This window comes from Homarus americanus, unplaced genomic scaffold (assembly GCF_018991925.1).
Source record: "Homarus americanus isolate GMGI-L3 unplaced genomic scaffold, GMGI_Hamer_2.0 scaffold22250, whole genome shotgun sequence".
Classification (NCBI taxonomy): domain Eukaryota; kingdom Metazoa; phylum Arthropoda; class Malacostraca; order Decapoda; family Nephropidae; genus Homarus; species Homarus americanus.
Genome location: NW_024741189.1, coordinates 11,587,160 through 11,604,200, shown reverse-complemented (window position 1 = coordinate 11,604,200; position 17,041 = coordinate 11,587,160). Strand labels below are relative to the sequence as shown.

The following is a 17,041-nucleotide window of genomic DNA, read 5'->3' as shown; positions in this document are numbered from 1 at the left end:
AGGCCCGCTGCAGTTTCCTCCATTCTTATGTTATGTTTTTTAATGCTGTATTTAATAACTTATTTTTATGAAGTTGTGCCTTTCTAGACCTGTAAGCTTGCCTGCATTTCTTCAGTGAACCCAATAAAAGCAGTCATATTCACTGTATACAGTAATACTGTACTTAAGTTTTGCTTTCCTTTTATTGACTAAGTGCTGGTGTCATGTACAATACTGAAACAGTACCATGCTAAAATTGTTTTGGACCTGTGCAGTTTGATCAAAACCTACGCTAACCTAATTTAAACCCTCAAGATACAAGTGGTGTGTGCAGCAAATGTCCAGATACAAGTAGTGTGTACAATCCAATAAATAATAAGTACCTACATAGAGCACTGCACGTACCTTTAACAACCCTGATACGGAAGAGAACTTACAGTATTGATGATTTAGATGTCTATTATAATGATGATGGCGATGATGTTGAAGTTCTTGGTGTTACTGCTTTTCTTCTGTGGCAACACAGACAACCAGTGGGTCATCTGGATCCTAAGATGAGGAGGGTGAAGCAGTATACGAGGTCGACTTCATGCGGAGGAAGGTAGCTGTTGCAGGAGAGGTAGAAGGCTGGCATGTGGTGGAGTCATGGGGTTCCAATTCAGTCATGGAAGTCACTTTCTTTATGCTGAGAACCTAGTTATGGGAAGCTGTTATGCTTTTTTCTTTAATTCTTTATAAACCTCTGCAAAAGGAATTGCAGCATTTTCTACTTTTCTTTTGAACTTAGTGCTACATTCCATACAAGGATCAAATTTATAGATCAAGTCAGTTAATGCCTTTATTACCGTTTGGTGGCTAGAAAATTTGTAAAATGCGCTGCCTTTTTCATCTTTGTTTCTGTTCTCGAGAAGATTAGATACTGTCTTTAGACCGACTTCACGAGTACATGTACTGTACTTAGATTCACAGCAACAAGGACTCGAGTGTAATATTCTCCTTATGCTACACTTACTAACAGACACTTGGCTTACACCTTAGTAGTGTACTGCTAAACCATGGGGAGCTATAGGCTTACAGGGGTATTCATAACCTAGCCTGACATGGGTGAAGCATTCATTTTATTAGGGGATTGAGGTTTTCCGTAATTTTGTGAAATTGACTGATTATGCAGCTTGACTGCAACATATATATGGTATAATGCTTAGCTTTCACTTTGTAAAAGTGGTTGGCAATAGGAAGGGAAACCAGTTGTAAAATCAGGTAATCCGGCTAACCCATGCATGTGTGGAAAATTTCTATAAAAATATATTCACAATTCTGTCTTTCACGTGGTTGAAATTCTCCCCATCAGATGTATAATTTACTAGTATTTGGAAGTGTTGTGCCTCATTCCTCCTGTATTTTGTTGAATTCAGGTACCTGTACTTAAGACACCTAATCCAGGCATTAGGCTGTAAATGAAGGACAGATCTTGAAATCCCATTTTATAGTTGAAATAGTTCCAATAAATAATGAATGTCAGGAATCTTAGAAACCCTGGGTTTTCAACCTATAGAATTGAATTAAATGTATCTTGTTATTATGTCTTTTTTACTCTTATCCTCACCACTGATCGGCTCGGTTATGCACTGGCTCCTTAATGTATCTGAACCGCCTCTGGTGCTGGTCAAGACTGGTTTTGGAAGAGCTCACACTCGGTGCTGTCACAACGCTCTCTGGCAAGTTGTTCTAAGAGTTCACAACTCTCACTCCGAAAAAGTTAGCCCTCACAGTTTTCTGGACTTAAGCTGTGACCCCTTGTGGGGCGAGCGTCCGCCAGCTCCAGGTAAGGACACTCGACTGAGTAGTACTCTTTAAGATGTTTATACACCTCAATTAGGTCCCCCCTTGCCCGTCTGTAGTATACGCTAGGCAATTGCAGGCGCTCTATTCTCTCTGGGTAGCTGAGGTGCCGAAGTGCAGGCACCAGTCTGGTGGCCCTCCTTTGAACAATTTTTAATCATAACTCAGGGACCAAGCGGGGTGACAGTACTCCAGGCGGGGAAGCAACTCTCTTGAAGATCGTTACAAAGACAGACCATCTAGATAACTGAACGACCTTCTTAAGACCAAACAATTTAGTTGCTTGTTTCACCTTCTTCTCACAATGGCCCGAGAGCTTCAGTTCATTGTCAACATACACACCCAGGTTCTTTTTGCAATATCTCAATTAGTGCAGTTTCTTCGTCCCATCAGGACATATGATACGCCTCCTTACCGTTGTTATGTACCAGGTGCATCCTCTTACACTTCGTGACATTGAATCTTAGCAGCCGTTTCTCTGACAATTCTTGAAGCCCACAGAGATCTTTCTGCAGCTCTTCACAGTCTGCTTGGTTCTTGATTTCCCTAAATAACTTGGTATTGTCCACAAACATTTGTATGGAGGAGTGTATAGCTTCTGGTATGTCAGTTATAAAAACAAACAACAGTGGTCCCAATACACTGCCCTGTGGTACCCCATTTGTCACAGGCACACATGACAATTTTGTACCATTAATCACCACACACTGCTTGTGATCATAAAGAAAGTCTCTGATCCACACTAGGACACTTCCTAGTGTGGGAGTACCATTAATTATAAGTATTTGGACATGCCTGTAAAAATAATTATGGATTGATTTTCCTAATAGTACAGTACAGTACAGTACAGTACAGTACATGTAATTAGTTACCCCCGCTCTTTAAACAACTTCGTTATAAAATCACCCCAATGCACATGGATTATAAGCTACTGTATTTATCAAAGATTTTTACTTTAATTTAATACAAAAATGTTTAATAAAACACTTAATGAATCTACTTATAATTTATACAAATCCTTTAATTTTTCAATAGAAAAGGTCTCAATGTTTTTTTGAAAATGTATGTTAGTACATAATCTACACATTTCCACTCTGTCCACAGTAGACAATCTCTTAGTATTCAAACAGCAAAATAGGGTCCATAAAGCATTCACTACAGTATTTCAAAAGTATTTAAAGTATCCAGGTTACCTGACCTCCTCTAATTTATCTAACAAAGAATCTATTACAGTACAGTATCTGAAATTTTATAGGCAAATTGTTGTTCCATATACCTATGTGGAAAAATGACAGGCTAGAAGCAGTATTGTCAAATTCTATACAGTATCATATTTTACGGCATATAAGACGCACCCTCATTACACCAGGAAATATTTAGGAAAAAACTTGCATGAATTTTCCTCCTGTAGCCAGTTTTCTTAAAATAATATATACAGTACAATACCAGTAAATTTGAGGAATAAATAAAAATAGTTCCACTACACACAGGAGACAGCTCAAAACAGCTGAGAACCCCCCCCCCCTGCCCTCTTCTAAACAAATGAAGAAGTTTATTCCCCTTTTATGTTTTTGATCTTATGATAAGTGAAAAGAAATTAATCTGTAAATTTTCATTTGTATCAGATATTTGTTGATTTAAAGATATATGTTGCAGGTATGACATTAATAGATAGTAACATTTGTAAGAGATCAAAAATGGTTACTGCTTAGCTCTGAAAAGTTGGGTGCCTGTTATACGGACACTAAACATTTTGGGTTATCATCATCAGTACAGTTATAAATCCCGCTTTTATATTTACAATATTTTTTTTTATTAACTAAAAGTAATAACACAGGTAATGTGTTTAAGTAAGAATTAAAATATTTGTAATTAGCCTACGGTAGGCCACAACTTCACATATACAATAGGATGCATGCTTTTTTTTTCCAGAAAAAAAAAGTGCCTTGTAAGCCGTAAAATCGTAAAATACGGTAAAAAAAATGCATACAAGTAGAATGCACTAGTTCCTCTGCATTGAAATGCAGGCACAGGGTATTTATTCAATCTGTACAATAGTATTTTTTTTACAATCAATACCACTAACCTACAACCAGTTTAACATAATATGCAAGGTGCTATGACAAATTACAATGATACACATACACTACAGCACTGGTTTCTTTTATGAAGGGTACGTGTTAACTGTAAGAACAGTGTAGGACCTAATAAATGTACAGTTCTACAAGTCTCATTACTACTTCCATAAAATGTAGAACAATGTTGTTTTTGTCTGCACTTCAAGATACAGTACTTAGCAACAACTTTTAAAATACTCTACACAAATATACTAAAGATATAGCATTTTTCCTTACCTACATCATTTAGTAAAGATTAATTTTTCTGTACAGGTACTGCATGTTTTGATACTATACCTAATTATATTTTCAAAGACATGAATGCTTTAACTAGTATTACACACCTGCATGTGACAATACAGGAACACCATACATTTGAGCTTACAAATTATATTTTATAAAGGATCTAATTACACTGTAGTACAAAACACCATATTTTTGTACATATTCCACATACCGCCCATTGTTATACCATACAACAGTTTCTTATCCAATATCCAGTTTGCACACTTCTGTAAATGCCTATTTTGTTGCCATGAAATATTGCTTATGTTCTGAATAAAGTCTAAGCAGATTGCTGGCCACTCAGTCATACCATAAGCAATGTGAATATTATAAAAAATAAAAAGAATAATAAAATAAAAATTTTGAATGCCATTGAATTCGGCAAACTCACAGTACCATGAGAAGGTATTCAGTTGACAATCAAATCTTACCTACTGTATCTATACACACACATTACCAGTGTATATACATATACAGTACAATAAAAACTCTTAATTCCCAATTAACTGGTGCACAGACACATTTGGTTATGAGAAACTGCCAAACATAAATCAAAGACCTCCAAAATGAAGCCATGCATATTCATAAATTTTAGAAAAAGCTAATATTAAAATATTTCATATGTTAGAGTAGAAATAATCTAAATTTTACTACAATATCTAAATACAAAGCTTCAAGGCAGACTTATAAGGTACTCCAAGTACATGTATAGGCCTGAAAGTTATCAGAGCACAGCTAGGCACAACATGACTAACCACAAGCCAGAATGCATATACAGTAATGTCATTTTTCCACTTATTCAATATCTGTGCTTTTTCTATGCAGATTAATTGAAAAAAAATTAATCAACAAAGTTGATCTCCATTTCAATTGAATTACTGTATAAAAGTAAACTTGACTAGTGGAGACAATGATACTACATCTCAAAAAATAAAATTCTTTACCAAGAAGTTTAATAAGATGCCATATCTTAAAGAGCACTTGTGCAATTAAAAGATGAAATACCTGTACACAAAATAAGGCTTCAAACAAACACTAAGAACTGGAAAACCCCAAAATAAATTGTACATAATATACAGTACCTGTACTGTACTTGCAAAGCTTATGATCTGACATATTACTGGGAGTTGCCAAAGGCAGAATAATTTATGTAACTAATGTTAAGATTCGTGGTACCAAAATTCTCAAGATCCATGAAGCCAATTATGGTCCAGATAATTCTCAAATCATCTGGAGAGCTTAGTCAAGATTTAAGAGGCTTTATATACTGTATGTGCCCTGATAATGTATATATAGTACCTGTGCTGTAAATTTCATGAATAAAAATATAGATGACATGACTTTGAAAAGATAAGGAAATATATGATAATACTGTACAAGAAAAATAATCTTTAGTACAGTAATCAATATCAATATCAAAGTAAAAGACAAAGAAGTCAATCACTCCAACAAGATCATACCATAAGAACACTGAATATCATTTGACATAAAAGTGACCATTAGGATTTTATGTAGAAATGCACAAAATATCTATGACAGCTTGTACCATATTCAATTACTTTTTTTTCTCAACTGTCATCTAATTTTATGTTACAATACTGGTGAATATAAAGAAGTATGTAGTGTATTGCATTAAACTACATAACTGAATGAATTGTAAATGTTTATGGGAAACATGAAAATTTTTCAAAAAGTATTAATTTTTAAGTTATGCAATAAACTTCATGTATAATAAATTCTGATGCTCTAGTCTCCATAAAGTGTAAGATATACCAGTTATAAAAACAGAGAAAAAATTAAAGAAGCCTACCAAAGGTCAAGTGGTAACTTCAAAGCCCATTCTTAAAAGGCTAACTTTAATTGATATAACTTCAAAATATTTAATGAAAACATGAAATCAGATTCTTGCTCAAAGATTTTTAAAAAGTTACATCCAAAATCCTCCACATATGATGCCTTTGACATACATGTACTGCAATTTATCATTAGTTACCAATGATCTTCAACAATTATTAAAGTAAATATACTGTACTGTACAGTAGAGTACAGTACTGTATAGCATAAATAACTAAGTTAAAAATACATATGTAAAGGCAAAATTCTAGAAGGAAGACTAGAATATTTTATTTAGAGAAGTTATTAATACATTAATATCTATTTTAAGGCCACAAGACATATCCAAAAATATTTTTTTTAGACAAAATTTTTATTACTATAAAGGCATAATAAGGATTTGTTTAGGAGAAACTCATACCAAGGTTCATTAGGGGCAAAACAAAGAAAACAATAAATTATGTAATCTATTATATTTAAGTGTGCTGTGTGACTAAGATGCAGTTGTCACAAAATAAATCCACTCTGTTTTTTCTAAAACCTCAGTCAATTTGGTATTGCTTTAAAACAGTCTTTTGAACCAAGTCACATTTATATACATTATAAGTAACAGAATATGGACTAAATTTCATTGTGTAATTTTTGGCTGACAACACACTAATGTTACTGAGAAAGCATGGAGAATGGCTTATTGCTTGTTAGATTAACAAGTTCAATCTATACAGAAATTACATGTATATACAAAAATCCATATTCTATTCATCAAGCATAACAAATGCCTTGATTACGATCTAATCAAAGGACTCAGTGGGAAAATACCCGTATTTCTGAGTGCTTACAGAAGTTTGTAAAGATGTATTACAATCAATTTTCTATTTCAAATAGAAAACTTATAAATGTAATTAAATATGTATAAAAAATACAGATATGAATAATAATATACATTTTAATGAGGATATCATAAAACATCCAACTACAAGCTGAAGGATGGAGCTCAAGAGAGCTTGTCAACGTTTATGAAATTCACTTACACACTTTTTATGCATATTTAATAATTATAATCAACAATGTCTTGCCTCAAATCTATGTAAAACTAATGTAATTATACATAATCAAAGGGAAACTACCAGGGGCAATGTTTAAAAAAAAATTTCAGCAAGATCTAAAAATACAGTATACTGTACTCACTGACAAACTAGATTTCCTTGACCTGGTCCCCTAAGATTTCCTGATACTAGTTATTATTCTTGAGCCTTGGGTTGCCATTTTCCTTTGCAGGGGTTGTCTGGGGTGAAGACATCATATGTTCCCTTCTCTCTAAATGCTTGCTTGTAGTGTGTTAAGCAGTACAAGTGCCCACCACCAACAGAAAACCTTCCGACACTGAAGATCAAAATAAGGCGTTATGACTTTCAATAAACCTGAATTTTATACAGTACTGTTCTCATATCCTACTGCTTTAATTAACAAAATTCAAATTCAAAGGAAATGAAAAGCAAAATTACTGAAATATACTTAATTTCATTTTATGTTATACAGTATGTGTGTTTTTAGTTCTAAATAGTGCAGTGAAAACCTAATGCTTAATTTACTTTTGTTGGGGTTTGGGAAAAATGAATTAGTTTGTTAATTTCATTAACTACCCACAATCAATTCAAATTTGCATTTTTTCTTTGTACAGCCCCTATGCAACTAGTAAAATAAAGCTGTAACACGCAGTTGTGTTTTATATACAACACTTGTACTGTACTGGGCCTGTGTTAATATACGTAGTCTCCCCCACACCCTCGAGACATGCTACCAAACTTCCTGTCTTTACATCCTCCTGCTATAAATATTCTACCTATATGTAATATCCTCTTCTGGTGAGTTTTGTCTCATTACACAGTCAAAGATGCATCAACCCCCACCCTGGCTCTCAAACTCTCAATTTTACCTGGCAATACTTGGTAAAATAAGACTACTGTATGTAATGGGGATTGTGATTGGTGAATCTATTTTTGGCTGTATCACTGGCAGGATAATTATTAAACAATCAAAGGTAGCATGTTTATAATAATAAACTATTCATCGCTATTTAAGATCATGAAAAGTTTCTAAATGTCCGTATATTTGCTTAAATAATAAAGAAATTAGATTAATGAATTGGCATCTCAACTTCAACCAGGCCTGCCACAAAATTCTCATATCTGATTTCCTCATTATTTAAACAAATACACGAACATTTGGAAAATTATCATGATCTTAAATAACGATGAATAGTTTGTAATTATAAAAATTATATTTTTGGACTATTTAATATTTACCCTGACAGTGAAACAACTGCAAATAGATCCACCAATCACAATCCCCATTACATACAGCCATACTTTACCAAGTACTTCCAGGTAAAAATACAAGTACAATAGCCAGGGTGGGGGTCAATGCATCTTTGGCTGACTGTACATAAGAAGGGTGTGTGCAATAGTAAATTGTAAAGGTGTGGGATGACTAAGAAACTAAAAATAAGAGAGGTTTCAATCTTTATGTACATGTACTTTAGTGAGTTTAAATATTTCAATCCTGACCTGAGTGGAGAGTTACACTTGCAGCACCTAAAGCACGTTTTGTGCATCAAACGTCCCGCTACCTCCATCTTCTCCATAGCATATACAGTACGGTTGCACTGTGCACATTTTTCACTGGTACCACCCTGTAACAAAAAGCTAATTATTGGAATACAAGTACTGTATGTTCACCTACGCTTCACTACCTCATTTTAAGAATACCTTTCCCGTACGTACACCCGTTTACACTATGATAATGTAATGTTCTCCCTTTGCAAACCCTTGTATGAAGTGATGATGACATGATCTTTCCTTACACACCCTTACACCTAATCACAAAAGAATTAATTCTCCCTGTACTGTACTCATATCTGCTGTGTACATGTAGTAGCTCTCACTTTTATTATCATACAGTAGAGTAACTACAGTAACCAATAATCCACACAGGTTTTTTCCACCAAACTGTAAAACAACATAGTATCAGCAGTAATACTGTACAGTACTGTACTTTGCTTTTCACTTAATTTATCATTTCCACCACTTATCAGGTTACTTGCTATTCAAGCAGCTTGTCTGTTCTGTAGTGTGTGGGGATGTGGTCAGATAACACAGATACAGGTGTAGTTATTTTATACAATGGCTGCCTCTTCCTGGATGGGACATTATGGGACTGGAGGTTGACACCTGTTCCCCTTTGCCCATTCATCTGGGTCTACGAGATTGCACTTGCCTCCACTACTTTTCCCTTATATATAATCCACCAACATCCATCCCCATTATTCCTCAAATTCTCTCTCTTCTATTTAAAGTATATCAGGGGTTTCCTGTGCTATACCCTCTGCATTACTATGTGATCTGGACTTAGGATATGAATCAGAAACACCAAGACAGTTTGCCTATGAAGCATCTAATAAGTGTTTCAGTGATGCATTGAAGATGCTAGAAACATGATTTTTTATTCAATCTAGAATATCTCCTGAAGAATTTTGACTCAAAGGTGTTGCTATTGTTGGATAATGCCCCAGGTCATGATGCAGAAATGCTTCAGTTCACGTATCCCAATGTGGAAGTTACGTTCTTGCCCCCAATACCACTTCAATTCTGCAACCAATGGATCAAGGCATCATCAAGACATTTAAGTCATATTACACGAGGAATGTCTATCGGCGAACAACTGAAGCAATGGATGCTGGTGCATATGAAACACTGAAGGAATTCTGGAAGGCATTTAAGATCAAAGACTGCCTAGACATTATATAAATGTCTTGGGATGAAGTGAAGCCTTCCACCATGAATGCTTGCTGGCACCAACTTTGGCCTGAAATTGTGGAACTTGCAAAGGAAACTGGAGGCGAGAGTTTGATGATAGGCAAAAAGAGGAGGTTAATGAACTGTTGGACTTGCATTTTAGAGAACCAACAAATGAGGAACTTGAAGAGCTTATAGCAGATGACAGTAAAAGTGATGATGATGAAGTGGAACCTGTAAAACCTAAATTAATAATTAAGGCGACCTCTGAATTCCTCTTAAAAAGCAAATGAACTTGGTGAGATGTGTTTCGACATTGATCCAATAATGGTGAGAAGTTTAAAGTTCAAAAGGGCCCTTCAAGATATTTGTGTGCCATACAGAGAAATTTTGAAAGATTTGCATAGAAAATGCAAATAAAAGAAAATAACAGATTTCTTCTTGAAGCCGCAGTCATCCCAATCATCAATATCGTCTGCCGAACTAGAATTCAGTGAACCCCAACCATCAACATCACCTGCCGATCTGGAGCCTGAAGCTGATGATCCATCGGCTTAAGAAATAAAAATAATACCAATTTGATCATCATTGGAGTCTTCATCAATCACCGTCATCAGAAGACTTCACAACATTTACGATATCATAGTCATCAGGGAATAGCTTACCCGGACAGGTCATCGACCCACAACGAGGCTTGGGGGCCAAAAAAATAAGAGTAAAAAGATATTAAAAATAGAAGAGAAAAAGGCTACAGTAAACCCTCGATAACTTGGCATGTACAGTATTAGCATAACTCGGGAAATGCCTAGATATATAACATTATCTGGGAAAATCTGGGCATATCTGGCCACCTGCATCACCTACTATGATGCTTCATTCTTTGCCTGCAGTGCTAGTGTTACTTTTTTACATTCAGTAATTACCTGTACACATAAATGGGTAGATAATTTTTTATTGTTGCATATTTGTAGGAGGTGGGAAGTGCCTCAATAAGTCGTAATTTGGGATAACTTGCAAGGCCAGAGTATGTGCCTAGTTATCGAGGTTTTACTGTACAGTATATTAATCTTCACCACGAAGATGCCGGAAAAACTAGCTTTTTGAAGTGAGGCAGATTGTAAGAGTATGGAAACACAGAAGAAGGCAGAGCATTCCACAGTTTGGCTGTGGAAGGAAAGAAGAATGTACTATAAAGGGTTATTATAGTGTGACTGACATCCACACAGAAACGGTGGGCACCACAGGCAAGACGAGTGTTTTGAGCCCACGGCCTTGCCGGCAGTACACAGGATGCCAAATCCACCGAACATTGCCCATTAAAGTACCTGTAAAAGAGAGAGAGTGAAGCAACATTGCAGCAAAGAGAAAGGAAGAGAAATTATCAACTAAAGGAGGAGAGTTACTTAGATGAAATGCCTTTGATTCTACCCTATTTAACAGTTGGACAGAAGAGCCACCCCAGATATGAAAGCAGTACTCCAAGTTAGGATGAATGAATCCCTTATACATTTGAAGCAACTGCTCAGGAGTGAAGTAGCTATGTCATCTGTACAGAATTCCCAGCTTTCGGGAGGCAGCTTTAGCAATGTTGTGGATGTGTGGCTTCCATGACATATTAGAGGAAATGGTGAGACCTAGCATATTTATTTTAGAATTTGGCATAATGATTGCATCCTGAAATGTGATTGGTGGGAGATCTTCTATTTTGAAAAGTGTAATTGGTAAATACAGTACAGAAATATGAATTTATAATGCTTATCGTTAATATTTTAATTAGTTTATGGAATGTTAGTTCTATTATCATCATATTTGTGCATTATGTAAATGTTTAAAAGGTATGCATTTCACATGATAAGAGTCCATATGCGACCACGATCCCACCACCCCACAGAAGTTAGTTTGCCCAACGCGCCATTTTCGAGGAACCTAACCCCCACATTATGAACAGATTTACTTATGATCAGAATCCAGGAACATATCCGTCATAAGCCCCTGCTGTATTCTAAATATCTTTTATTATTTCAAAGGTAACTAATTAACACTAATTACTCAAATTTTTAAATTGTGAACCCAGATCCTTAATTAACATGTAGAGTACAGTATAGTACCTTTATATGAAATGTGAAAAAAATCTATGGTAAGACCCCCCCCGTGTCAAAACGTATTTTTTTTTACTTGCTTTAATAAATCTTAAATTCTACTGGTCATGCTAGCAACTTGATAAAATTGGTGATTTTGCATCCCTGGTATAGTAAGAGTTCTAATTAAAAAAGACAAAAAAAAACAGCATTATAGGTTCAGGTACACTCGCCGCAAGAAGTTCTCAAACAGCTGACCACAACGGATTTAAGAATTAGTACTATGGCTCGTGTCATCTCAGAGTGGTTTGTATGCCTGATTACGAAGTGAATCTCAATATTTTGTAATAATATGTGTTGCTTGTCTTTATAGTATTTATAGGAGAAAAAAGTAATTTAATTTGCACTAAAACTTCCTCAGAGTCATGTTCAGATTTCTTGTTCATTGTCATATTGTATGACCCTTAGGGCATCCGAGAACTTTTTGTAGCAAGTGCACATTGAAATAACCATAAATGCTACAAACTAATTTCAGTAAAGACATGGAGGTATAACCATTAACCCTAAAAGATGGCCAAGTTAAGAGGTACTGTACTTACAAATCGACTGGTCTTTGTAGCATCAGCCATGGCTCTTGCTGTATTTGGTTCTCTCTCTATATCCTTTGGCTTCTGCCCTATCTTTATCTTGTAATTCTTATTATTGTCTACTTCAGACTGATCCTCCTGTTTTTCAAGAGCCTTCCACTTTTGTTTGGCGTCGTTAATACCCTCTGTGCTGTATGCTGGTATCACTTGCTTGATGTTCTGTTTTTGCTCTGCTTGTTCTTTTCTCTCCCAATTTTTATACCTTTCTTCAGTTTCTTTTTGTTTACCCTCCTCTTCTACCACATCCTTGATATTATGGTTGACTTCTTTTTCAGTCTCCTCTTGATCTTCCTCTATTTGGTTTAAATCTTCTGTATCTAACTCGCTTTCTTCTATCACTTCAACTTCCTCTCCTTCATCAACCTCTTCTATTAATTCCTCTCCTTGGTCAACTTCTTCAACCTCCTCTCTTTCGTCTACCTGTTCTGCAACTTCCTTTCCTTCACTTGTTTGTTCTTCAACTTCTTGATCAGCCTGATTAACTTCCTCTTTATTATGTACCTGATCTTTGACCTCTACCTCTTCTTTAACTTGCACAACTTCAGTTTCCTGTTCTTCAGCTTGGTGTTCTTGGTTTACCTGTTCTTCAGCTTGCTGTTCTTGGTTTACCTGTTCTTCAGCCGGCTGTTCTTCAGTATTTTCTTCTTGGACTTCCCACTTTGATTGGTCGGAAACAATGCAACTGACTGAACCTTCCCCGAGCTGCTCTTGCTGCGGCTGCTGGGCGTCTCCTGCAAAACATGAAAATTAATCACAACGAAATTTAGTTGTCTCAATGAAGTCATTATAATATAAGTTAATTCAGGAATTCAAATAAGGTTAAGGTTTGTATACATAATTCTATTCTTAATCTAATGTCAAGTAAAGTGAGTACAGAGGCATCATTAGAGTCTATCCAAATAATGCATAGGACCTCAATGTGGTGTCCCCAAGTCATTAAAAAGATTAATGACCTATATTAGACTATTTTCATCCTGAATCATTGACAAATGTACCGAGGGAATTCTATGATGATTTTATAAATGACAGTGAATATTAAAGTTATAAAAATTGCTTTTAAATACTACAACTGCATCCAGACCAAACAACCACATACTAATTGCTATAAGAACAGTCCAATTCCAACCATTGTAAACATTACCAAAAACTCAAAGTTAACATATGTGTTCACTTCCTGCCAATCTCAGTTTTGTACTGTAACTGTGCTGAAATTCTGTTATACAGTAATATCTCTGTTAGCCGGAATCCCTCAAACCCGGAACTCTCCAATTGCTGGAAATTAAATTTTCTCACAATTTTCCGGAAAATTACAGCTTTGGGAACGATTTTCCAAGGGGCACATTTCCCGGAAAATTCCAAGAAAAATTTCCTGATACCTAGAAAATTCTGGGGATGGGGGATATTTTTCCGGGTTCGATAGATGATGTAATGGGCAATTTCTGGAACTTCTGAGAAAATTTTTCCGTTACCCGGAAAATTCTGGGGAAGAGGGATTTTTTTCCGGCTTTGAGAGTCGTCTCATTACCCGGAAATCTCTCATTCCTGGAAGTGCTCTGCACCAATTGTTCCAGCTAAGAGAGAAATCACTATTATAATTGTGCCATTCCACAATTATGTAACCATCATCTCTGCTTATTGTATATTTGCAGCCTTTTGCTTGCCATGTTCTTTCAATAAACCAATAATTATTACTATTATTAGTAAAGTATTACTTTTATTACACACTCAACACAGACCATTTTCAACATCCCAAAGCAGCATTTGGTTATTTGACTAACAGTAAATGAGTAATAATCGCATGGTAGTGTAAGGTACTTTTGTTGTTAAAGGGAGGTGGCTTTCTGTTTGAAATTTGAGTTGAGGTTGATACAGTACAGTCTTTAGTTTTGTTTTATCCTCTTCGCCACTGATTGGCTCGTGTCTTATGGAATCATAATAGGAAATGAAGCAGTAAGTACCGTATATCACTTATGGTTTATACATTTCTGGATGATGTAATATAAGGTGTCCATAAATTATCTGACCCATTTTGAAACTAATAAACTAAAAAATATTAAGGGATATAACATGGTACACTTGTGGAAGGGTCAACACAATGAATGGTGTAAACGCCTTGGTTAAGGACGTTCAGGTGACGGGCAAGTCGAAGGGAGCATAACACAAAGTTCATAACTCTAATAATCTTAGCTTCGCTTCATTCTGCATTGTCTTATTACTCCAGGTTAGGCAGAAATAAGTAGGCGTAATTAGTCAACAATATTTCAGTACCGAGGGGTTCGTCATCACTTAAGCTGTACTGTACTTACAAGTGCAGGTCAATGGAGATCAGTATGGTGTTCCAAGAGACAACAGTACTGCATAAATTGTCCCAGCACAAATTCTCGGACAAGATTGTGAGTCGGTGTTCATCAGTGCAAGCAGAAGGCTGGTCTTCACAGTATCTCTAGTGAGGGCAATCTGTCTCATGGTGAAGCAGGCATCACCGCCACCAGTCGAAGACAGTCCACTCAGCAGATCCAGGACTTGTCTGTAAACACTTCTACATCTGGCGAGGTCACAGGTCGAAAGATTTAATGGCATCACACGCCAGCACTGTAGCTGAAGCCAGCGGCGATAACAAATGGTATTAGTGGTGATCCTTTTCCAAGGCTCCACATGCCTGCCACCTGTTCATGGGCTCCAACATATGCTTGTGTCGAATGGCTCAACCTTAAGTGTTCTTTACTTTTATCCTCATTGCCATTGATCGGCTTGTTAGTGCAAGGGCGGTCAGTCACATCTCTGTTACACACTGTTGGCAAGTACTGGCTCCTGAATGTATCTGAACCGAATCCAGTGTTGGTCAAGTCTCGTCTTGAAAGAGCTCACACTCGGTGCCATCAAAACACTCTCTGGCAGATTATTCCAAGAGTTCACAATTCTCACTCCAAAAAAGTTTGCTTTCACGGGTTTCTGGACTTGTGGCTTCTTCAATGTTGAGCTGTGACCCCTTGTGGGGCGAGCGTACGCTAAGCTCCATGTATGAACACTCAACTGAGTAGTGCCCTCTAAGGATGCACCGATACCCATTTTTTACCAATAACGATACTCCTTATATACTTATTCCAGTCTGAAGTACAGTACTATATAATCTTTAATCTGGTCTTATAGGAGGAAAAGTCTAACTATCCTTACTACAGAGATTGTTATTGTAAATATATGGTCGTCTAAGGGTTAAAACTAATTACTGTATTGCATTTGGTTACTACTGCATATAGGCAAATGTTAGTGTATGAATATATTAAAGGATGAATATCTGCTAAGTAAGGTGTTGAACTGACAACTATTCTCATTGCATAGGTAGCACAAAGCATATTTAAGATTACAGTACAGAATTTGTTTAAATAGTTTAATTTAATACTGAACAACTTTACAGTATTTGATAAAACTAAACTAATTCTGTTCTGAACTCTCAACTGGACATAGAAGAAGAATGGAACTATGAGCATATTCCCACTCAAGGATTGAACCAGTCGAGACTGGTCCCACGGCTGTTCTGGCGCAGCAATCATCTCCATAAGAATATCAAGAATTAGACCTGTCTAGCCCAGTCCAAAAAAACTAAGTTGGACCAGTCCAGATTGGTCCAAACAGGATTGCAAGAATATGCTTATGTTAGCTGTACAGTATTATTGCAAAATTTGGAGTTTAGCTTAGAATGGTCAGTAAAATTCTTATTTTTCCCTAACTTACAGGGCAAATACTGTATGTACAGTACCACTATTGGCCAATACTAACCTTACCGATACCGATTAATCAGTAATATACAACTACTGATACTATCTCCTTGCCAATACTGATTAATCGGTGCGTCTCTAGTGCCCTCCGAGATGTTTATACTGTACACTTAAATTAGGTCACCCCTTGCCCATCTACAGTATACATTAGGCAGTTGTAGGTGTTCTAATCTCTCTGGATAACTGAGATGCTATATTGCAGGGAACAAGCCAAGTGCCCCCCCCCCACCCTTTGGACATTTTCAATCAATTGACAGTCTCTTAACATATCTCGGGGACCAAACAGGGTGACAGTACTCCAGACAGGGAAGTATTCTACCTCACTCTTGAAGATCTTCTTAAAAAAAACCTACTAGTTTAGTTGCTTGATTCACCTTCTCACATTGGCCGAGAACTTCAGTTCATTGTCAACATACACACCCAGGTGCTTTTCACATTCGGTCTCTATTAATGCAGTTTCTTCATCCCATTGGGACAGGTGATACTCCTCCTTACTGTTGATACGACTTGGGTGCATCCTCTTACACTTTTTTCGACCATTCTTGAAGCTGACAACGAGATCTTTCTGTAGCTCTTCACAGTCTGTTTGGTTCTTAATTTCCCCGAATAACTTGGCAACGTCCGCAAACATTTGTACACACAAAATACAAACAGCCATACCTCCCACACACAAAATACAAACAGCCATAC

General features: G+C 36.3%; 1 protein-coding gene across 1 annotated transcript in view; it reads right to left on the bottom strand.

Annotated features, from left to right (window-relative positions):
* Positions 1–2,812: 2,812 nt before the first annotated feature.
* Positions 2,813–17,041, bottom strand: part of LOC121875784 (probable inactive protein kinase DDB_G0270444) — a 30,473-nt gene continuing 16,244 nt past the window's right edge. Inside the window, exons 3-5 of the mRNA XM_042380480.1 lie at positions 12,528–13,306; positions 8,624–8,748; positions 2,813–7,439 (exon numbers count right to left, since the gene is read on the bottom strand). Coding sequence (XP_042236414.1) covers positions 7,298–7,439; positions 8,624–8,748; positions 12,528–13,306 — 1,046 coding nt within the window. The 3' untranslated portion in view covers positions 2,813–7,297. The remainder of the gene's footprint in view (positions 7,440–8,623; positions 8,749–12,527; positions 13,307–17,041) is intronic.